This window comes from Meleagris gallopavo, chromosome 16, assembly GCF_905368555.1.
Source record: "Meleagris gallopavo chromosome 16, MGAL_WU_HG_1.1, whole genome shotgun sequence".
NCBI classification, from domain to species: Eukaryota; Metazoa; Chordata; class Aves; order Galliformes; family Phasianidae; genus Meleagris; species Meleagris gallopavo.
The window spans coordinates 12,965,394-12,984,709 of NC_139419.1; the positions used below are offsets into that span (position 1 = coordinate 12,965,394).

Sequence of the window (19,316 nt, forward strand, 5' to 3'; positions counted from 1 at the left end):
GCATCTCATCACTTGCTTTGTGAAGAGCCAGGCATTCCAGAAAAACTTCTGGAGCCAGATGGGATCTTCTCAGTGAAATGGGGCTGTGGGGAGCCAGAACAAAGACATTTAGGATCCAAGGCAGCAAGCTGATGCTGTGACTCCAGTGAATTGCTGCTTTCAGTTGCATGAGGCTGCTCACCTGTTCTGTGTTGGCTATAAAAGGCTGTATGAAGCAGAACCTGAGTGGTTGCAGCTTACTGTGGCTGTTGAATAAAGCATGCTGGGACTGATGGTGTATTAGCTTCGGTGCAGCTAATCTTGTCAGATCCTCCCCCTCCTAAAAAAAAAAAAAAAAAAAAGAAAAAAAAACTGGATTCTATGGCCACTTCAAGTTGTACAGAACTGCTGTGGATTTCCTCGTATTTCCTGTTAACCCTGTGTGTGCAGTGAGCTGCTGAAGCCCAGACCATTGCAGGAGCTTTCTCCAAGCAGTCTGTGTAGGCAGGCAGACCCAGGGCCCTTGTAGTGCTGTATTTGTTCTGATTTGTTGATGCTGACCATACTTGTCCATGGAAATGTCTGAGCCATCTTCAAATCCTGTAAGACCAATTGATTTCAATTTCTAATGGTGAAGCTGCTGCTAAATTTTCAGGAATAAATGGAATTATCTGTACAGGAGGAGCAGATATCACATAAAAGACTTCTTCATGTATTTGAACATTGCCTTAACATGTTCATTTTGCTTTCCTGTTCTGTCTTAGATGTGACGGATGAGATGCTGAGCTTCTTCCTCACTTTGTTTCAAGGACTGAGAGTGCAGATGGGAGTGCCTTTCACTGAGCAGATCATACAGACCTTCCTAAATATGTTCACCAGGTATTGTCTTGTGCTGGTTATTTTTCTCTTATCCCTGGCCATGATTTGTCTTGGCCAGCTAACTAAACACATCCCTGTCCCAAAAGAAAAGTGTTCTACTTCTTCCTCTGTGTCCAGAGCTTAGTTTAAGGAAAATGCTTCTAAGCCTGAAGTGACCCAGTCCGTCCATGATGGCCTGTGTGCCCGATGTGCAATTTCAGCTTTCCCAGAGACCTGACAGTCTTGGAAGTGTGTGATACTGAACACTGGACTCTGGCATTACCTATATCAGTCAGTGTCTTTGTGCACCCCTGTTGTCCCTAAAGCTTCTGTTAGGGAAAAGTGTCTATCAGTCCTTAGTCAATACTTACCTCCCTTCCGTGGCTTAATGTGCTTGGGCTGTATTAGCTGGGGAAGCTTATGTGAGCTTAGGTAAGCATGCTGATTTCAGGGGAAGATCCCATCCAACAACTTCATTTTTTATTGTAGAGAGCAGCTGGCAGAGAGCATCCTCCATGAGGGGAGCACTGGCTGTCGGGTGGTGGAGAAGTTTTTGAAAATTCTGCAAGTGGTGGTGCAGGAACCAGGCCAAGTATTCAAGCCTTTTCTACCCAGCGTCATCTCACTGTGCATGGAGCAGGTGTACCCCATCATCGCAGAGGTAGGACTGCTCTCGCTCCAGGTGAACGCAGAGGGGGAAACAAAGACCTTCCTGGGGCTGTGGGAGCAAGGAAGGGCTTTGCTTTCCAGGAGCTGTAAATGTCAGTCCCAGTGTGGGGAGAGCTGGGGGGGTTTGGAAGCAGAGCGGGTGGAGGATTTTGTCAGAAATTGTCAAATACACTAAAAGTACAGACATGCTCAAAGCAGGAGGTAAAACAAAACTGGATTATGTGTTCTTAGCACGGTGGTATGATCCAGCAGCTGCTGAGGCCATAGAAGGAAATCCTTCGTTTTGGTAGCTCAGCTGCAGAGCGCTCCTGGATGGCACCAGACAGAGCAGGGTGCTGCCAGCAGTGGGATCCAGGGGATGATAAGTGGGATTCCAGCACAGGAGCCTCTTCTGAGGTGTTGTTCTTTCCTCCTAGCGCTCATCTCCTGATGTGAAAGCAGAGTTATTTGAGCTGCTTTTCCGAGTCCTCCACCACAACTGGCGGTACTTCTTCAAATCCAGTGTCCTGGCCAGTGTCCAGAGGGGGGTGGCAGAAGAGCAGATGGAGAACGAAGCGCAGTTCAGTGCCATCATGCAGGTAACTCCACTACAGTTCTGTAAGAACCTTTTTTGTAACAGGACGTGCTCTGCTTTTGGCAGGGTATTAGATGTGGCTGCTGGGGATTAGACAGTGTCCAGAGTGAGGTCTTGTGTGTTTTCTTGCTAAAAATGAAAATATTTGTAGAGACATCTTGCTGATGTGCTTGCAAAGCGCACAGTGCCTCACTTAGCACTCCTGCTAATTCCTTTCCATGCCTACATTCTTTGTCTGGACCTAAAATATTACTGGTGCAGTCCTGTTTACTTCTGCTTTGATTCCATTAGGACAGATTGCTGGTGCAGGAAAGGTTTCCTGAAACCAAGATGTCCTCTGGTTTTATACAGAAACACAGAAAAAAATCAGCCTCCTCGTGAGCAGCCTGTTGCAGCCTGCCTGGTGTGGGGCCCTTTTGCAGTGCAAACAGCAGCATGCTCACACTGTGCTCTGGAAGCTAAGAGCAGGTGGCAGTCAGAGGGCAGTGAGGGCCCTGCAGAGCTGTCCTGTCCAGAAGTGCTTATGGAGGCTGGGGACCTTCTGGTGAACACGTAAAGAGGGAGCTCTTGTGCTGTGTGATGTGAACTATGCTGATACTCCTCTCTGGACTTTCTGTACGTTAGCATTATTGTGAATGGAGTCCAGAGCTGTCCCTGTCCAGAGCTTCTTTTTTCTCCTGTAACAGCTTAACATTTCCTCACTTGCCTCAGCATCTTGTTTTGGGAGAGGCATTGATGGAGTTGTCTCAGTAACAGCTGCAGGCTGCTTGGCACCACTGGGCCAGTTTTACTGCTTGGGCACTGCTGCTTTGGTACAAAAGCTGAGTGTTCTGTGAGTGTTCTTCACTGCAAACAGCCAATATCTGTGTTTAGTGTTAGTAGTTCAGATGCTGGTTTCCACAGATCGGGGCCATCTCTGTCCATCTAACAATAAATGGCTGTTGCAAAGGAATAACCTTCTGGTCATGATGTCTTGGAGCAGCAACCACGAAAGTTCTGCTGCCTGCTTCTCATCTGTACAGTGTTTCAAAGGTGCTTTATCCCAGAGTCTGTGCAGGCATACCATGCTTCAGTGGGGTCCAGCAGATCTCGTTGAGGGATCTGCTATGCCTGGGTCTGCCTCCCAGTCCATAACTTCTAACTTAGTGCAGTAGCATCTTAACCACATCTGCCAGTCACCTTGCCCTCTCAATGCAGATAAAGAGCAAGAGCTGTGGGTGTGTTCTGGCTTTACTCATGCTCACCATGGTACTCTGGGTACCTCTGAGAAACAGACATATCCTTTACAAGTAAACTGTCAGGGGAACCGTGCTCAGCATCTCTTGTTCCTTTTCAATGCATGGTGATACCTGGTCCCAACAAACCCAGCTTAGAAACTGTTCTGCAGGGATTGGAGCACATGGCCACTAAAGCTTCTTCATTCCCTCCAATCTGACAACAAGATTGACTTCAACAGACTCACAGAAGGGTTTCACTGAGAAGCAGCAGAAGCTGCCAGGGGTTTGTTCTCCTGGCACGTGGCACCAGAAGATCCTGTTCCTCCCACCTGAACACGGTTGGCAGAAAGCTGAGTTGTTGGCATGCATGTCAAACAACATTGTGGCATTGCTTCAGGAGATCTGTAAACAGACTCTGTGTGGTGTTGGGGTGAAAACATTGTTCTGCCTGTCAGTTTTGATATTCATTATGGTATCAATCCCCTCCCCTTGATTCTACTTTGCAGGCATTTGGCCAGTCCTTCCTGCAGCCCGACATTCACCTCTTCAAGCAGAATCTCTTCTACCTGGAGACACTGAACACCAAGCAGAAGCTGTACCACAAGGTGAGTCTGAGCTTAGCAGTGGGCAGGTGCCAGACAAAGGGCTGATAAAGGCGAGAGCTTCCAGTCCAAGGGAGCTGGAAATGGCTTTGTGAAAGTGGAAGGCTGCCTTTCAGGCTTCCAGATGGCTCACAAACTGAAGGTCAGGATTTGGGGCTTATTTACTGCATCCTTTGTTTGCTGTGGCTGTGGTGAGGACGTTGCTGGTCAAAATGGCACTGCCATCTCACTGACACTGCTGCACCAGGCACAGGAGGAACCCCAGCTGTTTCCAGTCTTGGTCTGTGTGCTCCTGTGACAACGAGGGAAAGCAAAGAACACACAGTGACAGGGCGACTTGTCCTACAAAGCAGAAATTGGTGGATTGACTGGTCCATAAGTGAGACAGCGGTGGAGTCTCTCCATCCTTCTCGTGTGGGCCAGCAGCAGGCTGCTTGCCATTCAGTTGGGTGACTGTGAGGTGGTTGCCCATTGCTGTCACGCGGCACCCATCCTCCAAAACCTCTAATCTAGATTTGTTAGCTGCTGCCACAAGGAATGAGAGTTGCAGTCCAGGGTCTTGCCCTTTCGTTAGCCTTTGGAGGCAGAGCTTTCAGGTTTCTATCTGTGATCACAGCTGAAGGGCAGGCCATCGTGTTAGCAGCTGCCTGTTCAGACATTCAGGCAGCCAACCAGGTTCCCTAGGAACTCTGACTGCTTTCTAGAACACAGTGCAGGGCTAAAATTTGGGAGTTTAAATGGGACTTGATACTGTTTCCTTGAAAGCCAATGTTTAAAACTTGAACCAGAGATACCAGGTGAGTGTGACCAAGTTCACAGGTAATTTTGCAGCAGGTACTTGAGATCTTGGCCTGGTTCAGACTGGAAAATAATATCTGTGCTCACAAGGGCTTGTGGAGCTTGCTGATAGCTCAGAAACTGCAGGTGTTAAGTGGCCCATTGCAGCCATGTCCATGTGCCCATCTGACCTCCACGAGCTCTCACTGTGCTGCGCTCCCTCCTGGAGTGAAGGTGCCTGACTGTGTCCTCCTCTCACTGTGCAGAAGATCTTTCGGACGACCATGCTGTTCCAGTTTGTGAATGTGCTGCTCCAGGTACTCGTCCACAAATCCCACGACCTGCTGCAGGAGGAGATTGGCATTGCCACCTACAACATGGCCTCGGTGGACTTTGATGGCTTCTACTCAGCCTTCCTCCCTGAGTTCCTGGCCAGCTGTGACGGTGTGGACTCAAACCAGAAAAATGTGCTGGGAAGGAATTTCAAAATGGACAGGGTAAGAAGGGAGGGTGCTGCAGGGGGGTGCAAGTATTCCTGGGCTGGGCAGTGCTTTTCTCAGAGTGTGGTGGCTGATAGCCCTGGGCTCCTTAGTGGTACCATTGTTACAAACACTTGCACAGTCAGTGATGCCCTAGCATTGGATTTTTTGCTGTAGGTAGCAAAGTTGCCGTCTCATCTCTTGGACTTGCTTATTCCATGGGAGTTAGAGCTCTAATATATTCCCTGGGGGGAGCTTTCGTATGGGTAGACTGACATTTGCCAAAACCTAGCTCCAGCTGCTAGCCAGATGTTGGAGATGATGGCAGTACAGCTGGCTTTCAGTCTGCTGAAGTTTCATTGTCTGTTGTTGGTTCCTCTCCCGTGGGAGACGGTGGCGATTTGAGACCCCAGGTTTAAGGGTGGAGAAGGAGCTTTGAGAGAATCTTCAGTAGGCAATTGCTCTTCAGGGAAACCAGCCCTTGTGACGAGCTTTGTGGGAACTGGAGCCTTGGCAGGAGCACCCTGAGCAGTTGCTGCTGCAGATGGCCCTGCCGTGGCCATTTGTGTTGTGCCTGAGTGCACAGCAAGGAGCCAGTGCTGCGAGCAGGGCCTGGTTCTGTGCAGTCAGCTCCTGCTTGGAGCAGCTCAGGAGCAGCCTCTGTTCCCTGCACGTGGGCTGCAGAAACTCAGGTTTCCTGGGCTCAGATGCTGGAGGAGACGCACACGTATGGAAATACGTGGGGGCACCGGGCGCTCCTTTCTGTGCCCTGTAGGTATTCCTGTGTTTGCAGTACAACGTGTTGTTTGATCTCTTTCAGGACCTGCCATCGTTTACCCAGAATGTGCACAGACTGGTGAATGACCTGCGTTACTACAGACTTTGCAATGACAGTTTGCCCCCCGGAACTGTGAAACTATAGTTACTGCACTGGACTGGTGTTCTGATCACTGTAGGGAACAGATCCATGTCTCGTTTTGCCACCACCTTCTCTCCTGGCTGCTTTGTCAGCACTGCGGGACGCGGTGTCCTGCAGGTGGGCACATCTGTTTGGATTCATGCACCACGCTTCCTTCTCTCCCATCCCCAAGGCCGCAGTGCTGGCTGCAGGATGTGTCTCAGCCCCTGGCCGCGGGGCACAGCGGCTCACCGGGCTTTGTGCCACCGACAGAGCGCTCTGTTGCGCCCGGAGATGTTTATGGAGTCGTCTTGAGAGACCTCGTGTGTTACCAATCGTGAGGCAGAAGCGCCAAAGACTGCTTCAGCCATTCGTACCTTCGTGTCATTCCGCCTTCCTGCCCTGCCCGGCTCTGGGAGGAGGAGGGGACTGTGATGTTGGGACTGTTTTGGCACTTCTGTCACTCCCTTTGTTTTTTAAATTGCCTTGAAAACCTCCCTGCTGTCAGCGGGGATTAGAGACTTCTTCGGGTTTTTTTAAACGTTTTCTCATCATTCCATTGTGATACTAAAACAACATGCTTCATGGAAATAAAGTGCTTACTTTGTTGTTTTAAATAACTTCCCTCTGTTTTAGTTTCCACGCAGGCTGTCACCAAGCTGTGCCCAGCGGCTTCACCTACCACCTCTGTTCCCTGTTTCCTGGTGGGATCTCTGTGCCGTTGGCATTCTGCTGTCTGAGTACATCAAGAGCAGCCTGCGGGAGGAACACCTCCAAACACACGTGGGGTTGCACCGCAGGGCTGGAGGCCACTGGAGTGTGAGGTTAAAGCCAGGGCGAGACGCTGGAGTTTCCCGTCCTCCTCTGGAGCGTGCGTTCGCCTTGAAGCCTTCCCAGATGTGATTGTAAAGGGGGATGGCTGCGTGCAGGCAGCTGGGAGGGCTAAGGGCTGCTCCCAGCATCTGCAGCTCCTACATGGAACTGCTGGATGGAGCTTCGCCTGCCCCACTGCCTCCCCGGGGCTCTGTGCCGATGCTTCTGCTTCTTGCAAAATGTTTGGTTGCTTTTCTCTGTTTGCTGACCGAGGGTGAAAGTGCGTGTTTTTCCCTGGCTGAGCGGAGGATCAAGGGCAGCAGCTGGCAGGGGGCCCGAGCCCAGCTTGGGAGGACCTGCGAGCCCTTCGTGCTGCTGGAAACCTCTTCTCCTTCCCTGGTGTCTGAAGTGCTCGTTCACATCCCCGTGTTTCCCCAAGATGTTCAGAACTGCCGCTTGTGTCTCTGCCCATGGGGCAGCCGGGCTGCGGTACCCGCTCGTCCCTTTCCCCGCAGCCCTCGATGGGACACGTGGGACACGGGACGGCCGTTCCCAGGGCCGGGGCTCCCCGCGGCCGCGGCTGCTTTAAGGGGAGGGCCGAGCCGGTCCCGCCGGGCCCCTTAAAACCTCCCCGCGGGGCGGCCGGACCCGCTCCGAGCCTCCCGCCCCGGCCATGGGCTCCCTGGGGCGCTGCCTGGCGCGGGGGCTGCTGCGGGGTCAGCCCGGCATCCGCCTCCCCTTCGGGCCGCCGCGCTGCTACGGCTCCGGTGAGACCCGGCCCCGCCCGACCCTGCGGGCGGTCCCCATCCCCGTCCCGTCACATCCTCTTATGCCCCTAAGGACTCGGTCCCCGTTCTTCCCCCTGTCCTCTCCCTGCCTTGTCCTTGGGGACCCTTCCCCGCCTCCTTCCATTGTCCCATCCCGTCCTGCTGTCCCCGTTCCTTGGGGTTTGGTGCTGGGATCCCCGGGGGCAGACGCGGAGCATCCCCCAGGGAACGTGGGGCGAGCTCTCGCTCAGAGCCATCCCCTTTCCTGTCCGGGGACGCGCTGTCCCGTGCTCCTCCTGCACGGCTCTGACAATGATGGGGACGCTGGTCCCTGCTGGACGTGTCCTCAATGCTTATCACAGCTTTGGGGCACGCGTTCCCCCTACCCCACGCTCGGGGCATGGGGGACATCACAGTGACAGCGGGGCTGGGGTCAGGGTTGGGGGATAAGGACAGGGCTAGGGATGGGGATGCAGATAGGGCCGTGCAGCAGCAGTGACCCCGTGCCCCCCAGCCCCCCCGGAGCTGCGGGAGCAGACGCTGGTGTTGGTGAAGCCGGACGCGGTGCAGCGGCGGTTGGTGGGCGATGTCATCGGGCGCTTCGAGCGGCGTGGCTTCAAACTGGTGGCCATGAAGCTGCTGCAGGTACCGGTACTGCAAGAGGGGTGGGGGTGTGCACGGACCCCCCTCCTGGATGTCCCTGCATCACCTTGTGGTGCTGCCAGGCGGATCGAAGCCTCCTGGATCGGCACTACCAGCACCTACAGCAGAAGCCCTTCTACCCCGCGCTCCTAGCCTACATGACATCGGGGCCGCTGGTGGCCATGGTGAGCAGCCGCCCTCACCCCACTGCATCTCACCCCATTGCGGGGCTGTGGAGCTCAGCTGTTCCCCATCCCGCAGGTGTGGGAGGGCTACAACGTGGTGCGCTCCACGCGCGCCATGGTGGGGGACACGGATTCAGCACAGGCAGCGGCGGGGACCATCCGGGGGGACCTCAGCATGCACGTCAGCAGGTAAGGGCACACGGGGTGGGGGTGGCACCGAGCCCTGCGGTCACATCCCCATCCCTGCACAGGAACGTGGTGCATGCCAGCGACTCGGTGGAGACGGCGTCGCGGGAGATTGGCTTCTGGTTCCAACAGAATGAGCTGGTGGCCTGGGAGAGCGGAGACAGCCAGTACACCTACGGGCCATGAAGGCACTGAGACCCCCATGCTATTATATTAAACACTGCATCTCCCGTGCTGCCCTGCTCCTGTCCCTCGCCAGTGCTGGGGTGTGATGTGGGGGGACTGGGAGGCAGCAGGAGGTGCGGGGGGATGCTGGGATGTCACTGAGGGGCAATGGACAGCGCTGGGATGTCAATGAGGAGAAGCTGGGGTGGTAGTGAGAGGCGCTGGGATGTCACTGGGAAGTACTGGAGGCACTGGAATGTCACTGGAGGACAATGGACAGCACCGAGGTGTTACTGGGATGACACTGGGAAGCACTGGGATATCACCAAGAAGTGCTGGATGTCACTGGGGGGTACTGGAATGGTGTAGAGTGGGAACTGAGTGGCACTGAATTGTCACTGGGATGTGCTGGAGATGCTGGGAAGCACAGAAATGTCACTGGGGGCACTGGGAGGGTACTGGCAAGATCCAAGAGGCACCAAGACATGCTGGAGGTGCTGGGATACCACTGAGAAGCACTGAGTGTCACTGGGGTGGCAGTGGGATGTCACTGAGATGCCAGTGGGTTATCGCATGGCGTCACTGGAATGGTACTGGGAAGTCATGGGGAGCTGCTGGGGGGCACTGGGATGTCACCAAGAAGTGCAGAATGTCACTGGGAGGCACTGGTGTATTACGGAGTTGCAACAGCTCTGGGATGGCATGGAGAAGTGCTGGGGGGACACTGGGAAGCACAGTGATGTCACTGGGGCTGCTGAGAGGGCACTGGGAGGCACCAGTAAGTGATGGGGAGCACTGGAGGGCAACGGACAGCACTGGGATGTCACTGTAAGTGCTGGACGTCATCGGGAGCCACTGGGATGTCGCTGGGCGACACGGAGGTGTCTTTTGGGGGCACTGGGATGTCGCTGGGTGGCACTGAGATGCCACGTGGGCTCACTGGGATGGTACTGGAAGGCACTGGGACGTCCTTAGGGGCAGCGTGGGGGCACCGGGAGTCTCCTGAGTGACCTGGGATTGCGGTGGGGGAACTGGGAGGCACGGGGATGTCCCGGCGGGCGGCACGAGGTGCCCGGACCGCAGCTGGGGACACGCGGGTGACAGCGGGCGGCGCTGCGGGTCGCGCTACAGCCCCGCGCCGTTGCTAGGCGACGGCTGCTGACGCCCGCGCATGCGCGAAGAGCCGCGGACGGTAACTACAGCTCCCGGCATGCCCCGCGTCAGACTTCCGCTTGCGGCGGGCCGTCCCGGCGGGCCGTGCGCGGGCGCGGGTCGCTCGGTGCGGCGGACATGGCGCAGCAGCGCGGCGCCTCGGATCCGCCGGCGGACGTGGATGGCGATGATTGCCTCGCGGAGTACCGGCACCTCTTCAGCCCCGACATCCTGGCGTGAGTGCCGCGTGGGGGCGGGGCCGGGCAGCATCGGGGCGGTCCGGTTCGGTCCTCACATCCCCTCGTTCCCCTCCTACAGGGGCCGCGTGGCGTTCATCACCGGCGGCGGCTCCGGGATCGGCTTCCGCATCGCTGAGATCTTTATGAGGTACGGGCCGGGCCGGGCCGGGCCCTGCGGGGGCTCCGCGGGCCGTTCTCACCGCCCCTCCGTTGCAGGCACGGCTGTCGGACCGCCATCGCCGGCCGGAACCAACAGCGTGTGGCCGAGGTGAGCGCCGGGCTGCGGGGTGAGGAGGGAGCGGGAGCCGAGGGGAGGCTGGAGGGCTGCGTGGGTGTCCGTGTTCAGTGCGGCGTGTGGGACCTGCTGGCCTTACACAGAATCACAGAATGGCCAGGGATGGAAGGGACCTCAAGGATGATGAATCTCCAACCCCCTGCCACATGCAGGGCCACCAACCTCCACATTTAATACCAGCCCAGGCTGCCCAGGGCCCCATCCAACCTGGCCTCGAACACCTCCAGGGATGGACGGGGATCCACAGCCTCTCTGGGCAGCTGTTCCAGCACCTCACCACGCTCTCTGTAAAGAACTTCACCCTGACATCCAGCCTCAATCTTCCCTCCCTCCACTTCAAACCATTTCCCATTGTCCTGCAGTTATCTACCCTACCAAAGAGTTGATTCCCCTTCTGTCTGTAGGCTCCCTTTAGGTACTGAAGGCTGCAATGAGGTCACCCCACAGCCTTCTCTTCTCCAGGCTGAACAAGCCCAGCTCCCTCAGCCTTTCTTTGTAGTGAAGGTGTTGCAGCCTCCTGATCATCTTTGTGGCTCCCCTGGACCCTCTCCAACAGCTCCCTGTCTTTCTTGTTCTGACGGCTCCAGACCTGAACACAGCACTGCAGATGGGGCTTCACAAGCGCAGAGCAGAGAGGGACAATCACCTCCCTGTCCCTGCTGGCCATCCCTCTTCTGATGGAGGACCCTTTAAATGGTCCTTCCAACTCCAGCTGTTCTGTGATTCTGTGAGTTCCCCTTTATATGGGTGGTGCAGATGCTCTGAGCCCCAAAATCCCAGTTATGCTGTGCTTTGTGTTTTAGGTGCAGGGAGTGGAGAAGCTGTGCTGGGCTCATGTGCTGCTCTGTGCTGGAAGCGGCCACAAGAGAGCTTTGCAGGGATCACAGAGAGTTCACTGAAATATAATAAAGAGCAAACTGAGTGCTTGGGGCTGAGCTGGCATGACACAGCCGCCTCCTGGAGGCACTTAGTGCTCTTGTGCATTCCTTCGTGCTCGTGTGTCAGAAAACAAGCAGCAAAACTCAGCAGCTTTTTAGTCCTGAGGGATTGGAGCCTTCTGAGTGCTCAGGGACTGATTTCCAAGGCCTTGACCTGTGCATGCCTTGTGGTTGGCTCAAAGCTTCTCAGAGAACAGCCCGAGGAGCCCATGTAGGCATGCAGAACATCACCAGCTGTTGTGTGGGGCTGTGGCTCAGTTTGTAAGCAGTGCTTGGGCCTTGAAGATGGCTTCATGCTGAGCTGCCTCCTGTACCTCGCAGGCAGAGTCCTGATAACTGCTGGTTAGCAATTGCCCTTTGACCCACCAACATTTTGGATCTAAAGGTTACTTATTTCCAGGACCTCACTAGGATCCAACCTTTGTACCTGCCCTACAGAGCTGTCCCCTACATGTGACATGATGTGCAGGAACTGTCTCTGGCTCCCCCAGGTGCCCTGGCTGTGTTTGGGCAGTTCTCTCCCCTGCCTAAGGGTTGTATTGGCTTTTTTTGTTTAGAAACATAATGGCTGTTCTGGCTGATGAAATGCAGCTGCTTCTGGAACAAGACATGACTTGTGTTCATGTGGGTAATGCCTGTGCTTGCTGTGTGCTGACAGGGATGCAGCTTCTGCCTAGCTTGCTTGCCTGCGTGAGATCTGGGTCTGGCCCTTGCTGAAGAACAGAATCCCAGAAAGAATCTTGCTTTTCTCTTCTTTCAGGCCTCAAAAAAGCTGGTTGCAGCCACAGGGCAGCAGTGCCTGCCTCTGTCTGTAGATGTCAGGCAGCCGCAAACCATCATGGCAGCAGTGGATGAGACACTGAAACAGTTCAAGCAGATTGACATCCTGGTTAATGGTGAGCCACTGGAGCGGGCCGTGGGAGAGATGGCACAGGCTGTTTAGGCAGGGTGTTCTCCAGCACAGGAGCTGTATTTGCTCTGTCTGGCTTATGCTGCTTTGCTCTGGGAGCATCTGAGCAACTGATGGTTTGAACCCCTGAGAGCAGCGCAGAGGGAACAGGCTCAGAGGAACCAGGGACTGAGCTTTATTGGTCTCACTGTGGATCATCCCTACATACCTAGAGCTACAGGCCATTATTGGAACTGTTTTCACTTCATCACCAGCCTTACCCAAGCATTACTGCCTGCTGTCCCCCTCACAGAAGTGTCCCAAGCTGACTGTGACCCCAACTGCTTGTCCTCAGGTGCTGCAGGAAACTTTCTGTGCCCAGCCAGCGCTCTGTCCTTCAATGCCTTCAAGACAGTGATGGATATTGACACTCTTGGCACCTTCAACACCTCCAAAGTCCTCTTTGAGAAATATTTCCGTGTAAGTGCCTTCTGGTAAGGAGGAGGTTAGTGCTGTGCAAAGCACACTTTGGTGAATCGTAGAGGGTGGAAGGGAGCAGAGCACTGCTCTGTCAGCCTGCCCCACCTGCCCTGCTCACTGAATCCAGTTCATCCCCTTCTGGAGACTGCAGCCTCTGTGCCAGAAGTGGGAGCTGTGCTTTGTTTCCTGCTTGTCCCTAGCCACAGGGCACTGATTTGTGTAGCACCTGTCTGTGCTCTGCCACCTGTCTGGGAAGAAGCTGCAAACTGCTGCTTAGTTTGGTCTTTGCTCGTCCCTTGTACCTCCCACTTCTTTGGCAGGGCCCTGCTCAGTGAGTTGGCAACACAGGGATGTCTCTGCCCATAAGTGACCTTCCCTCCAAGCTCATCGTGCTCCTATGTGACCCTCATGCCACTCCCTCCTAATTCTGCATCTCTTTTCTCTCCCCAGGACCACGGTGGGGTCATCATTAACATCACAGCAACTCTGAGCTACCGAGGGCAGGCCCTCCAGGTGCACGCTGGTTCTGCTAAGGCTGCTATAGGTACCTAAGTGCTCCTTGCTGAGTTTCTGCAAGCTGTGTGGGGCCAGTAAGGAGGCTCCTGAGTATTGGGATGGGAAGATGTCTGTGATGGGAGAGGTGAACATGAATCAGTGTGGTTACTGTGTGGTGCTGCATATGCCTATGTTTGATGTGGGGCTCTTCTCCTTTCTAGAGCCCTTTGTTCTTGGCCAAAACCTCTCTTGGCTTTTTTCCCCCTCCCACAATAGTTGTTGGAATGGCTTTGCTCTCCCTCTTTCATTCCTTCTGTAATGTGTTCCCCTTCTCAGATGCCATGACCCGTCACCTTGCTGTAGAGTGGGGTCCCAACAACATCCGAGTGAACAGTTTGGCACCAGGCCCCATCACAGGCACCGAGGGGTTCCGGCGGCTGGGTAAGGCCCTGGGGCTCCTGGCTGTGTCTCAGCAATGCTTTGCTGATATGCTTTGCTATATGCTTTGCTGGGAGGGGACCACCATGTGCCACGCAGCTCAGTGGTGTGCTGCAGGTAGCTGCTATGCCTGGGGGCTCAGCTCTTGAAGTCCATCTGTGAGTGTTTGTTCAGCCCTGAAGGCTGGGAAGGCTCAGAGATCTCATGCCTTGAGCTCACTGTTACAGCATCCAGTTACAAGTTTCACAGCTGTGCTTGAGATCCCTTTACTGAACTCTCTTTGTCCCTGGGCCCTCCCCAGGGCTGTGCCAGCATCTCATTGGACTTCCCTGGGGCTCTCAGCGACTGACACCACACGAGCAGCGCTGCTGGATGGCAGTGTCTGGCAGGCAGCGGTGATGGGCAGGAGGTCCCGTGGTCATAGCTGGCTCTTTCTCCCATCATTTAGGTGGAAAATTTGCCAAGGACTCAAACCAGTTTGACACGATCCCCCTCCAGCGTGCAGGGAACAAGACGGAGATCGCCCACAGTGCGCTGTACCTGGCGAGCCCCCTCTCCTCCTACGTGACTGGCACCACTCTGGTCGTGGATGGTGGGAGCTGGCTGACCTCTGCCAACAGCTTCTCCGCCTTGCTGGGTATTGCTTCATCCTCTGCTAAACTTTAGGTGACGTGCCTTTCCCCCTCTGTGGGATTAGAGTAGGCCTTGTGTCAGAAACCCTGTTGCCCGTGGTGCAGAGGCATGGCTGCGGTACCAGTGGGTATCGCATTGCCCCTTCTTGCAGTGCCTTGGTCAAGTTGTGCCGGGCTCTGCTTCTCCTGAGGCTCAGGCCATCATGCCATATGTGCCACAGCAAGCTTGGGGGATGCTGGGCTGTCCTGAGTGGGTTTCAGCACTCCCCTGCACCCAGTTCCTGCTTGAGCAAGTGAGGGATGAGCTGTGGGGTGGGCAGATCTCTTGTTCCTGCTGGAGGTAATTGTCTGGGCACCTCTAAATGTCCCCTGGGGCAATGCAATACCAAGGCAGTACCCACTTCTTTCACCCATCAGCAGGCTTGGATATAGAGTCCTGACAGCCTCTGCCTCCGCTTTCTTCCTTGCATGAATTCATAGAATCATAGCATGGCCCGGGTTGAAAAGGACCACAATGATCATCTAGTTTCAACCCCTTGCTATGCGCAGGGTCACCATCCACCAGACCAGGCTGCCCAGAAATTACTGCAGCATGTCTCATGGGGTTGCATTGCTCTCAGGATTCATTTTGGCTGCATGTGCCCACAGAGCTCGTTGCCAGGGTTGGTGCTTTCTGGGAGAGGACTCTCCTTTCACCCTGTTCCTGTGTGGTCCTCGAGCAGGGCCGTGTGTGCTGACCTCCCTGCTGTCTTGCAGATGTCTGGGCCGCAGGAGCAAACAAAAATCAATGATGGACAGCCTGGGATTGACTGACGGACAGAAATTTGACTGAATGCTGCTTCCCTGGGACATCTCGGGGTGGAGTCACCCAGAGCGGGAGCTGAGAGCTGCAAAGAGCAGCAATGTGGTGATGCTGCTGATCCCACTCCTGCCTGGGGGAGGGAGCACCAAGGATGCTGCAGGGGAGCAAGTGTACCCCAACTCTGCACTGTTACAGTCTTCTGAGCTGTTGTGGCTGAGGTTGTGGGGATAGTGGAGGGGGATGGGCTGTGGTGCTCACTGTCTAGTCTGGTTTTTCCTTTCTGGAGTCCCTGTCCTGGGTATCTGACCACTTCCTGCTCTCTCCCCTCTCTTTGCCTGAGAGCAGCACAGGACCCCTGCAGCAGCTCCTTTTTGGGAGCTCAGCCCATTCTGGGTTGGGAAAAGCCATACACTTCCCCACTGCCGGTGCTTGCTGCCAGACCTGCAGTTTGTCCTGCTAGGAGAATGAGACCAGCTGCGGTGCTCAGGGCATCTTTTGCTTGGTAGCTCTTGGATACAAATTAGGACCAAGGTGGCTCTGGCAGGGGGATGGACAGCTTCACTTCCTCTGGGGGCTCCTGGCTGGAGCAGCAGAACCCTGGGGCAGATGCAGAGGTGCCTGAGATGTCCTTTCCATGGGAACAGAGGTGGTGGGAGGTGAGAGCTGACCAGGGATGGCCCCACCAGCTGAGCCTGAGCTGTCTGTCTGTCTGTCAGCCCCCACTGTCTGTCAGCCCTAATGGCTCTGGCACCAATCTCTTGCTGTCCCCTTTCTATGTCCAGACACCACAACGGAGGGTGAATCGGAGGCTAGCAGAAATTCAGCCCTTGCCGAGCAGTGCTGAGCTGGGGAGCTGCAGGGGCTGCGCTGGGTGTGTGCTGGGAATGAAGTGTGTGTGCTCGAGGGGCTCTGCAGTGCCCTCCTACTGCTGACAGCAGGTTTTCAGCTTACCGTGCTTTCTTTTAATCTGGTTTTAAAGATTGCTGAAGATTGGTTTCTTTTCCTACGTGATTGTAGACTTGACAGGTTTTGCTCCTTCCTCCAGGCCACGAATAAAGAACTTCCAGCCTGAGCTGTGCCACTTCTCCTCTGTTTGCCTGCCTGGAGGGGGTGGGGGGATGATCCCACATCCATTCTGACCGTTCCAGCTCCCAGCAGCCAAAGTTTTGAGTGTTGCTCCTTGTCTTCGGGCACAACGATTAGAGGAAGAGCTTTGCAGCACCACCCGTCCCCCAGCTGGGGATGCCCACCGGGTCCCTGGACGGGGAGTCACGAGGGTCGGGAACGTGGCTTGTGGCTTGTGTCCTTTGTCCCGTCTTCCCGGGCTGCGCCGAGGGGCCGCAAGCTGCAGCTACGTGCAGGGAAGGTCCTGGCAGGCGAGAGGCGGGACGTTGTGTGCGTGCAGCCTGGAAAGGCTGCAGGGGAGCGACCGTCACCCACGGGAGCGGCTCGGGCGGGCGCCGAGGAAGGCTTTGTCGCTACGAGCGCCGCGCTCGGTTCTGCGCCCCACGTGCTCGCTCCGCGCGCGGCCCCTTTAAGGCCGGTCCCGGGGGGCGGGGCTTCCGCTCGGCCCCGCGCCGCGTCGCGGTGGGTTGAGCGGGGCACGGCGGTGGGCGAGTGACGTCACCGCGCGGCTACTGCGGCGGCCGCGGGGGTAAATCCGGAGGTTCGCCGGCGGCTGCTCCGCGAGCGGTGGGGCGGGCGGGCGGCGGAGGGTTCGGTTCGGTGCCGCCGCCCCTTCGGTCGCGCGGGGCCGCCCCGCGCAGCATCGGGCGGAGCGGATCCTCGAGGCGGTCCTCCGGTGCAGCCGAAGCGGGCGGGGCCGGCGCCGCCTCGCACAAAGCCGGGCGCGGGCGGAGCCCCGGGGACCGCACCGACGACGGCGGCGGCTCCGGCCGCGATGTGAGAGGGGCGATGGCCGCGGGGCATGGCCGCGCCGCGGGGACCCGCCGGGCAGCGAGCCGGGCAGCGGCGGGGCGGGCGGCCGAGCGCTGCCCGTGAGCATGGAGCCGCCGGCGCAGCCTCTGCCGGCACCGCCGCTCGATCCCGGGCCGCGGTGGGACGAACCGGGACCGGAGGTGGGCCCGGAGCTAGAAGCGGGGCTAGAAGCGGAGCTGGAAGCGGAGCTGGCCCTGTGGGCGGCTGAGCCGGCAGCGGGGACGCCGCCATGGGCCCCCCCGGGGCGCGGGGGCTGCCCGGAGGACGAGCCCCGCCTGCGCCCCGTCTTCGACGCCCTCGACCGAGACGGCGACGGCTTCGTGCGGGTGGAGGAGTTCGTCCAGTTCGCCACAGCCTACGGGGCCGAGCAGGTGAGGACGGAGCCCGTCCCGACGCGGCGGGGCCGTTCCGAGGGCCCGGCGCTCCCAGCCCTCGCACCTCCTGCTGCCGCACGGCGCCCGGCTCCGGCACGGGGCTGCGGTGCTCTCAGTGCCGCGGTGCAGCCGTCCGTCAATGGGGCTGGGGGTGCAGGCTTAGGCTTTATGCCGGCCCTGTGCTGCCCTGCCGGCCTCGCTGGGCTGCGGGCTCGCGTGTCTCCCAACCCCGGCACTCCCAGCGCCGCGTTTTCCTCCTCCTCCTCGCTGCCCCGCAGCAGATGAGATGCGGTGTAATTTGAAGCTGCCCGGCGTGACCCAAAATGGAGAGGGCTGCAGTTCGTGCTGGGATGGGTTTGGGTGCTGGGAGCTGCCGGCGGATCTGCGTGGGAAGGGCTGATTTGAGGCGTGCAGCATTGCTGGGAGCGCAGCTCCGTGCCCGGCCCGTGTGTTCGCTCACAGGAGCTCTGCTCGCATTCCGGGCTGTACCGCTGTGCCGTATTCCAGCGGCATGACAAAGCAAATTACCATGTGTGAAGGAGTGCTGGGAGGAGGAGGGCTTTTTGTCCACGTCCTCACGGGAAAAACGCCTCTTAAGAAGGAAACGGAGGTGTTTCTTTGACACAGCACCTCTGTGACGCGGGGATGCTCGACGAGCCAAGGGGCAGCAGGCGTTGCTGTGCCATGGAGGGATGTCACGGCGATGGGGGAAGCCATGAGCTGCAGCACCGAGCTGCCACAGCACTGCCCTGGGCATCCTCTGCTGCTGTTCTCCGTGCTCGTGGTCCCTTTGTGGCACATTGCAGGAGGATCCGGCTCAAGGCACAGAGCTCTGCTCGGCTCCTGGGGATGCAGGAGTTGTGTCAGCTCCTCCAAGGTGCAGAAATGCAGCTGCCTCGAGGAGCTTGCGGGCTGCTGGGGTCTGTCTGCAACCAGGTGGGGTGTGCAGGAGGTTCTGGGCTGTACTAAAGGGTTGTCTGCAGGCTGCTGGCTTGTGCCTCCTTACAGCCAGTTGTTCCTTCCCGCTCCGTGCTGAAATACACTCTGCTCGTTCTGTGTGGGCAGTGAGAAGGCTTCTCTTGATGTGCCAGGAGCAGGGACAGCTTGCTTGGTGTCATTGGGAACACGGGGAGCACGTAGAGCTCAGTGCTGCCTGCTTGTTTGGCTGCAGCAGTTCCTAGCTAAACGTCAAAGGGAAGAACCCAGCTGCCATTGCTGCCATGAAAACTGACATACTTGTGAATTTCGGTGTGTTTTGTCCTCTGCATGGTGAAGACTGGAGGCTTTGGCTGTTGTTGAAGGCCTGTTGTTCCCTGTAGCTGTGGGATGGCAGCCTCAGGTGGGGGCACGCCTGCCGAGAAGGTTTTGTTGCTTCATGGTGTTGTGCAATAACTCAACTCACCCCATTGAGGCTGGGCTCTACCTGTCCCATTGCAGCAGCTCTGTGTTTCCTTACCAGCTTTGCTCCAGGCTGGGATTGCTGTCCAGGGGAGGAGTGGCTGTGGAGCACCAGCAGAAGCCCTCCTGCTGACATCCCTATCTTTTCTCTTTGGTTTTGATGTAGAAGATGATTGGAGGCAGACCAACCTGCTGCACCACAGGATCCCTCTGCTCCGTGGAGTCAGCAGCTCAGCTCACCTGTTTTAGCTCATTCCAAGCACTGTGGCCCCTCTGCTTTCTGTGCTCTGGCAGATCTTTGGCCCTTTCTTCCCAGCCCCGTTCCCATGGGCTGCTTTATTTCCTTCAGTGCTTACACCCCTCCTTCACAAGCAGCCTTCCTCTCTCTCCCACCCCGAGCCAGGATCTCCCTCTTTAGCTCCTCCCCTTTGCTGT

At 56.8% G+C, this 19,316-nt stretch overlaps 4 protein-coding genes across 8 annotated transcripts in view; all 4 read left to right on the plus strand.

Annotated features, from left to right (window-relative positions):
- The window catches only part of XPO6 (exportin 6), a 49,454-nt gene extending 42,781 nt beyond the window's left edge, over positions 1-6,673 (plus strand). For both annotated transcript variants that reach the window (XM_085237226.1, XM_085237227.1), the window contains exons 19-24: positions 744-858; positions 1,327-1,498; positions 1,923-2,084; positions 3,804-3,902; positions 4,943-5,173; positions 5,976-6,673. In XM_085237226.1, the coding sequence (XP_085093352.1) occupies positions 744-858; positions 1,327-1,498; positions 1,923-2,084; positions 3,804-3,902; positions 4,943-5,173; positions 5,976-6,077 (881 nt within the window). In that variant the 3' untranslated portion in view covers positions 6,078-6,673. The remainder of the gene's footprint in view (positions 1-743; positions 859-1,326; positions 1,499-1,922; positions 2,085-3,803; positions 3,903-4,942; positions 5,174-5,975) is intronic.
- An 800-nt stretch (positions 6,674-7,473) lies between these two features.
- NME4 (NME/NM23 nucleoside diphosphate kinase 4) lies at positions 7,474-8,881 on the plus strand. The gene is made up of 5 exons (XM_019620599.2): positions 7,474-7,633; positions 8,148-8,278; positions 8,359-8,460; positions 8,537-8,649; positions 8,712-8,881. Exons 1-5 carry the CDS (start codon positions 7,540-7,542, stop codon positions 8,830-8,832), a joined length of 561 nt encoding a protein of 186 aa, XP_019476144.2. The 5' UTR covers positions 7,474-7,539; the 3' UTR covers positions 8,833-8,881.
- A 1,144-nt stretch (positions 8,882-10,025) lies between these two features.
- DECR2 (2,4-dienoyl-CoA reductase 2) lies at positions 10,026-16,243 on the plus strand. Of its 3 annotated transcripts, none has more exons than XM_085237643.1 (9): positions 10,026-10,199; positions 10,282-10,350; positions 10,419-10,470; positions 12,196-12,331; positions 12,680-12,804; positions 13,255-13,348; positions 13,636-13,740; positions 14,186-14,374; positions 14,919-15,119. In XM_085237643.1, exons 1-9 carry the CDS (start codon positions 10,102-10,104, stop codon positions 15,104-15,106), a joined length of 1,056 nt encoding a protein of 351 aa, XP_085093769.1. In that variant the 5' UTR covers positions 10,026-10,101; the 3' UTR covers positions 15,107-15,119. The 3 variants fall into 3 exon arrangements, with proteins under 3 accessions (XP_085093769.1, XP_085093770.1, XP_085093771.1); XM_085237644.1 differs by lacking the exon at positions 14,919-15,119 and adding an exon at positions 15,126-16,243 and having other exon boundaries at positions 10,028-10,199; XM_085237645.1 differs by lacking the exon at positions 14,919-15,119 and adding an exon at positions 15,126-16,243 and having other exon boundaries at positions 10,029-10,199; positions 14,186-14,403.
- Positions 16,244-16,734: 491 nt separating this feature from the next.
- Positions 16,735-19,316, plus strand: part of RAB11FIP3 (RAB11 family interacting protein 3) — a 44,569-nt gene continuing 41,987 nt past the window's right edge. Inside the window, exon 1 of one of the 2 annotated variants that reach the window (XM_085237639.1) lies at positions 16,735-17,480. In XM_085237639.1, coding sequence (XP_085093765.1) covers positions 17,175-17,480 — 306 coding nt within the window. In that variant the 5' untranslated portion in view covers positions 16,735-17,174. The remainder of the gene's footprint in view (positions 17,481-19,316) is intronic. The other variant, XM_085237640.1, reaches the window with a different exon arrangement.

Bases quoted from the DNA above. Each gene is read 5' to 3' on its own strand.
- DECR2 (XM_085237643.1), top strand. From the start codon at position 10,102: ATGGCGCAGCAGCGCGGCGCCTCGGATCCGCCGGCGGACGTGGATGGC. The intron at 10,471-12,195 runs GTGAGCGCCGGG...CTCTTCTTTCAG, and splicing joins ACCAACAGCGTGTGGCCGAG to GCCTCAAAAAAGCTGGTTGC. The intron at 12,332-12,679 runs GTGAGCCACTGG...GCTTGTCCTCAG, and splicing joins GATTGACATCCTGGTTAATG to GTGCTGCAGGAAACTTTCTG.
- NME4 (XM_019620599.2), top strand. From the start codon at position 7,540: ATGGGCTCCCTGGGGCGCTGCCTGGCGCGGGGGCTGCTGCGGGGTCAG. The intron at 8,279-8,358 runs GTACCGGTACTG...TGGTGCTGCCAG, and splicing joins TGGCCATGAAGCTGCTGCAG to GCGGATCGAAGCCTCCTGGA. The intron at 8,650-8,711 runs GTAAGGGCACAC...ATCCCTGCACAG, and splicing joins CTCAGCATGCACGTCAGCAG to GAACGTGGTGCATGCCAGCG.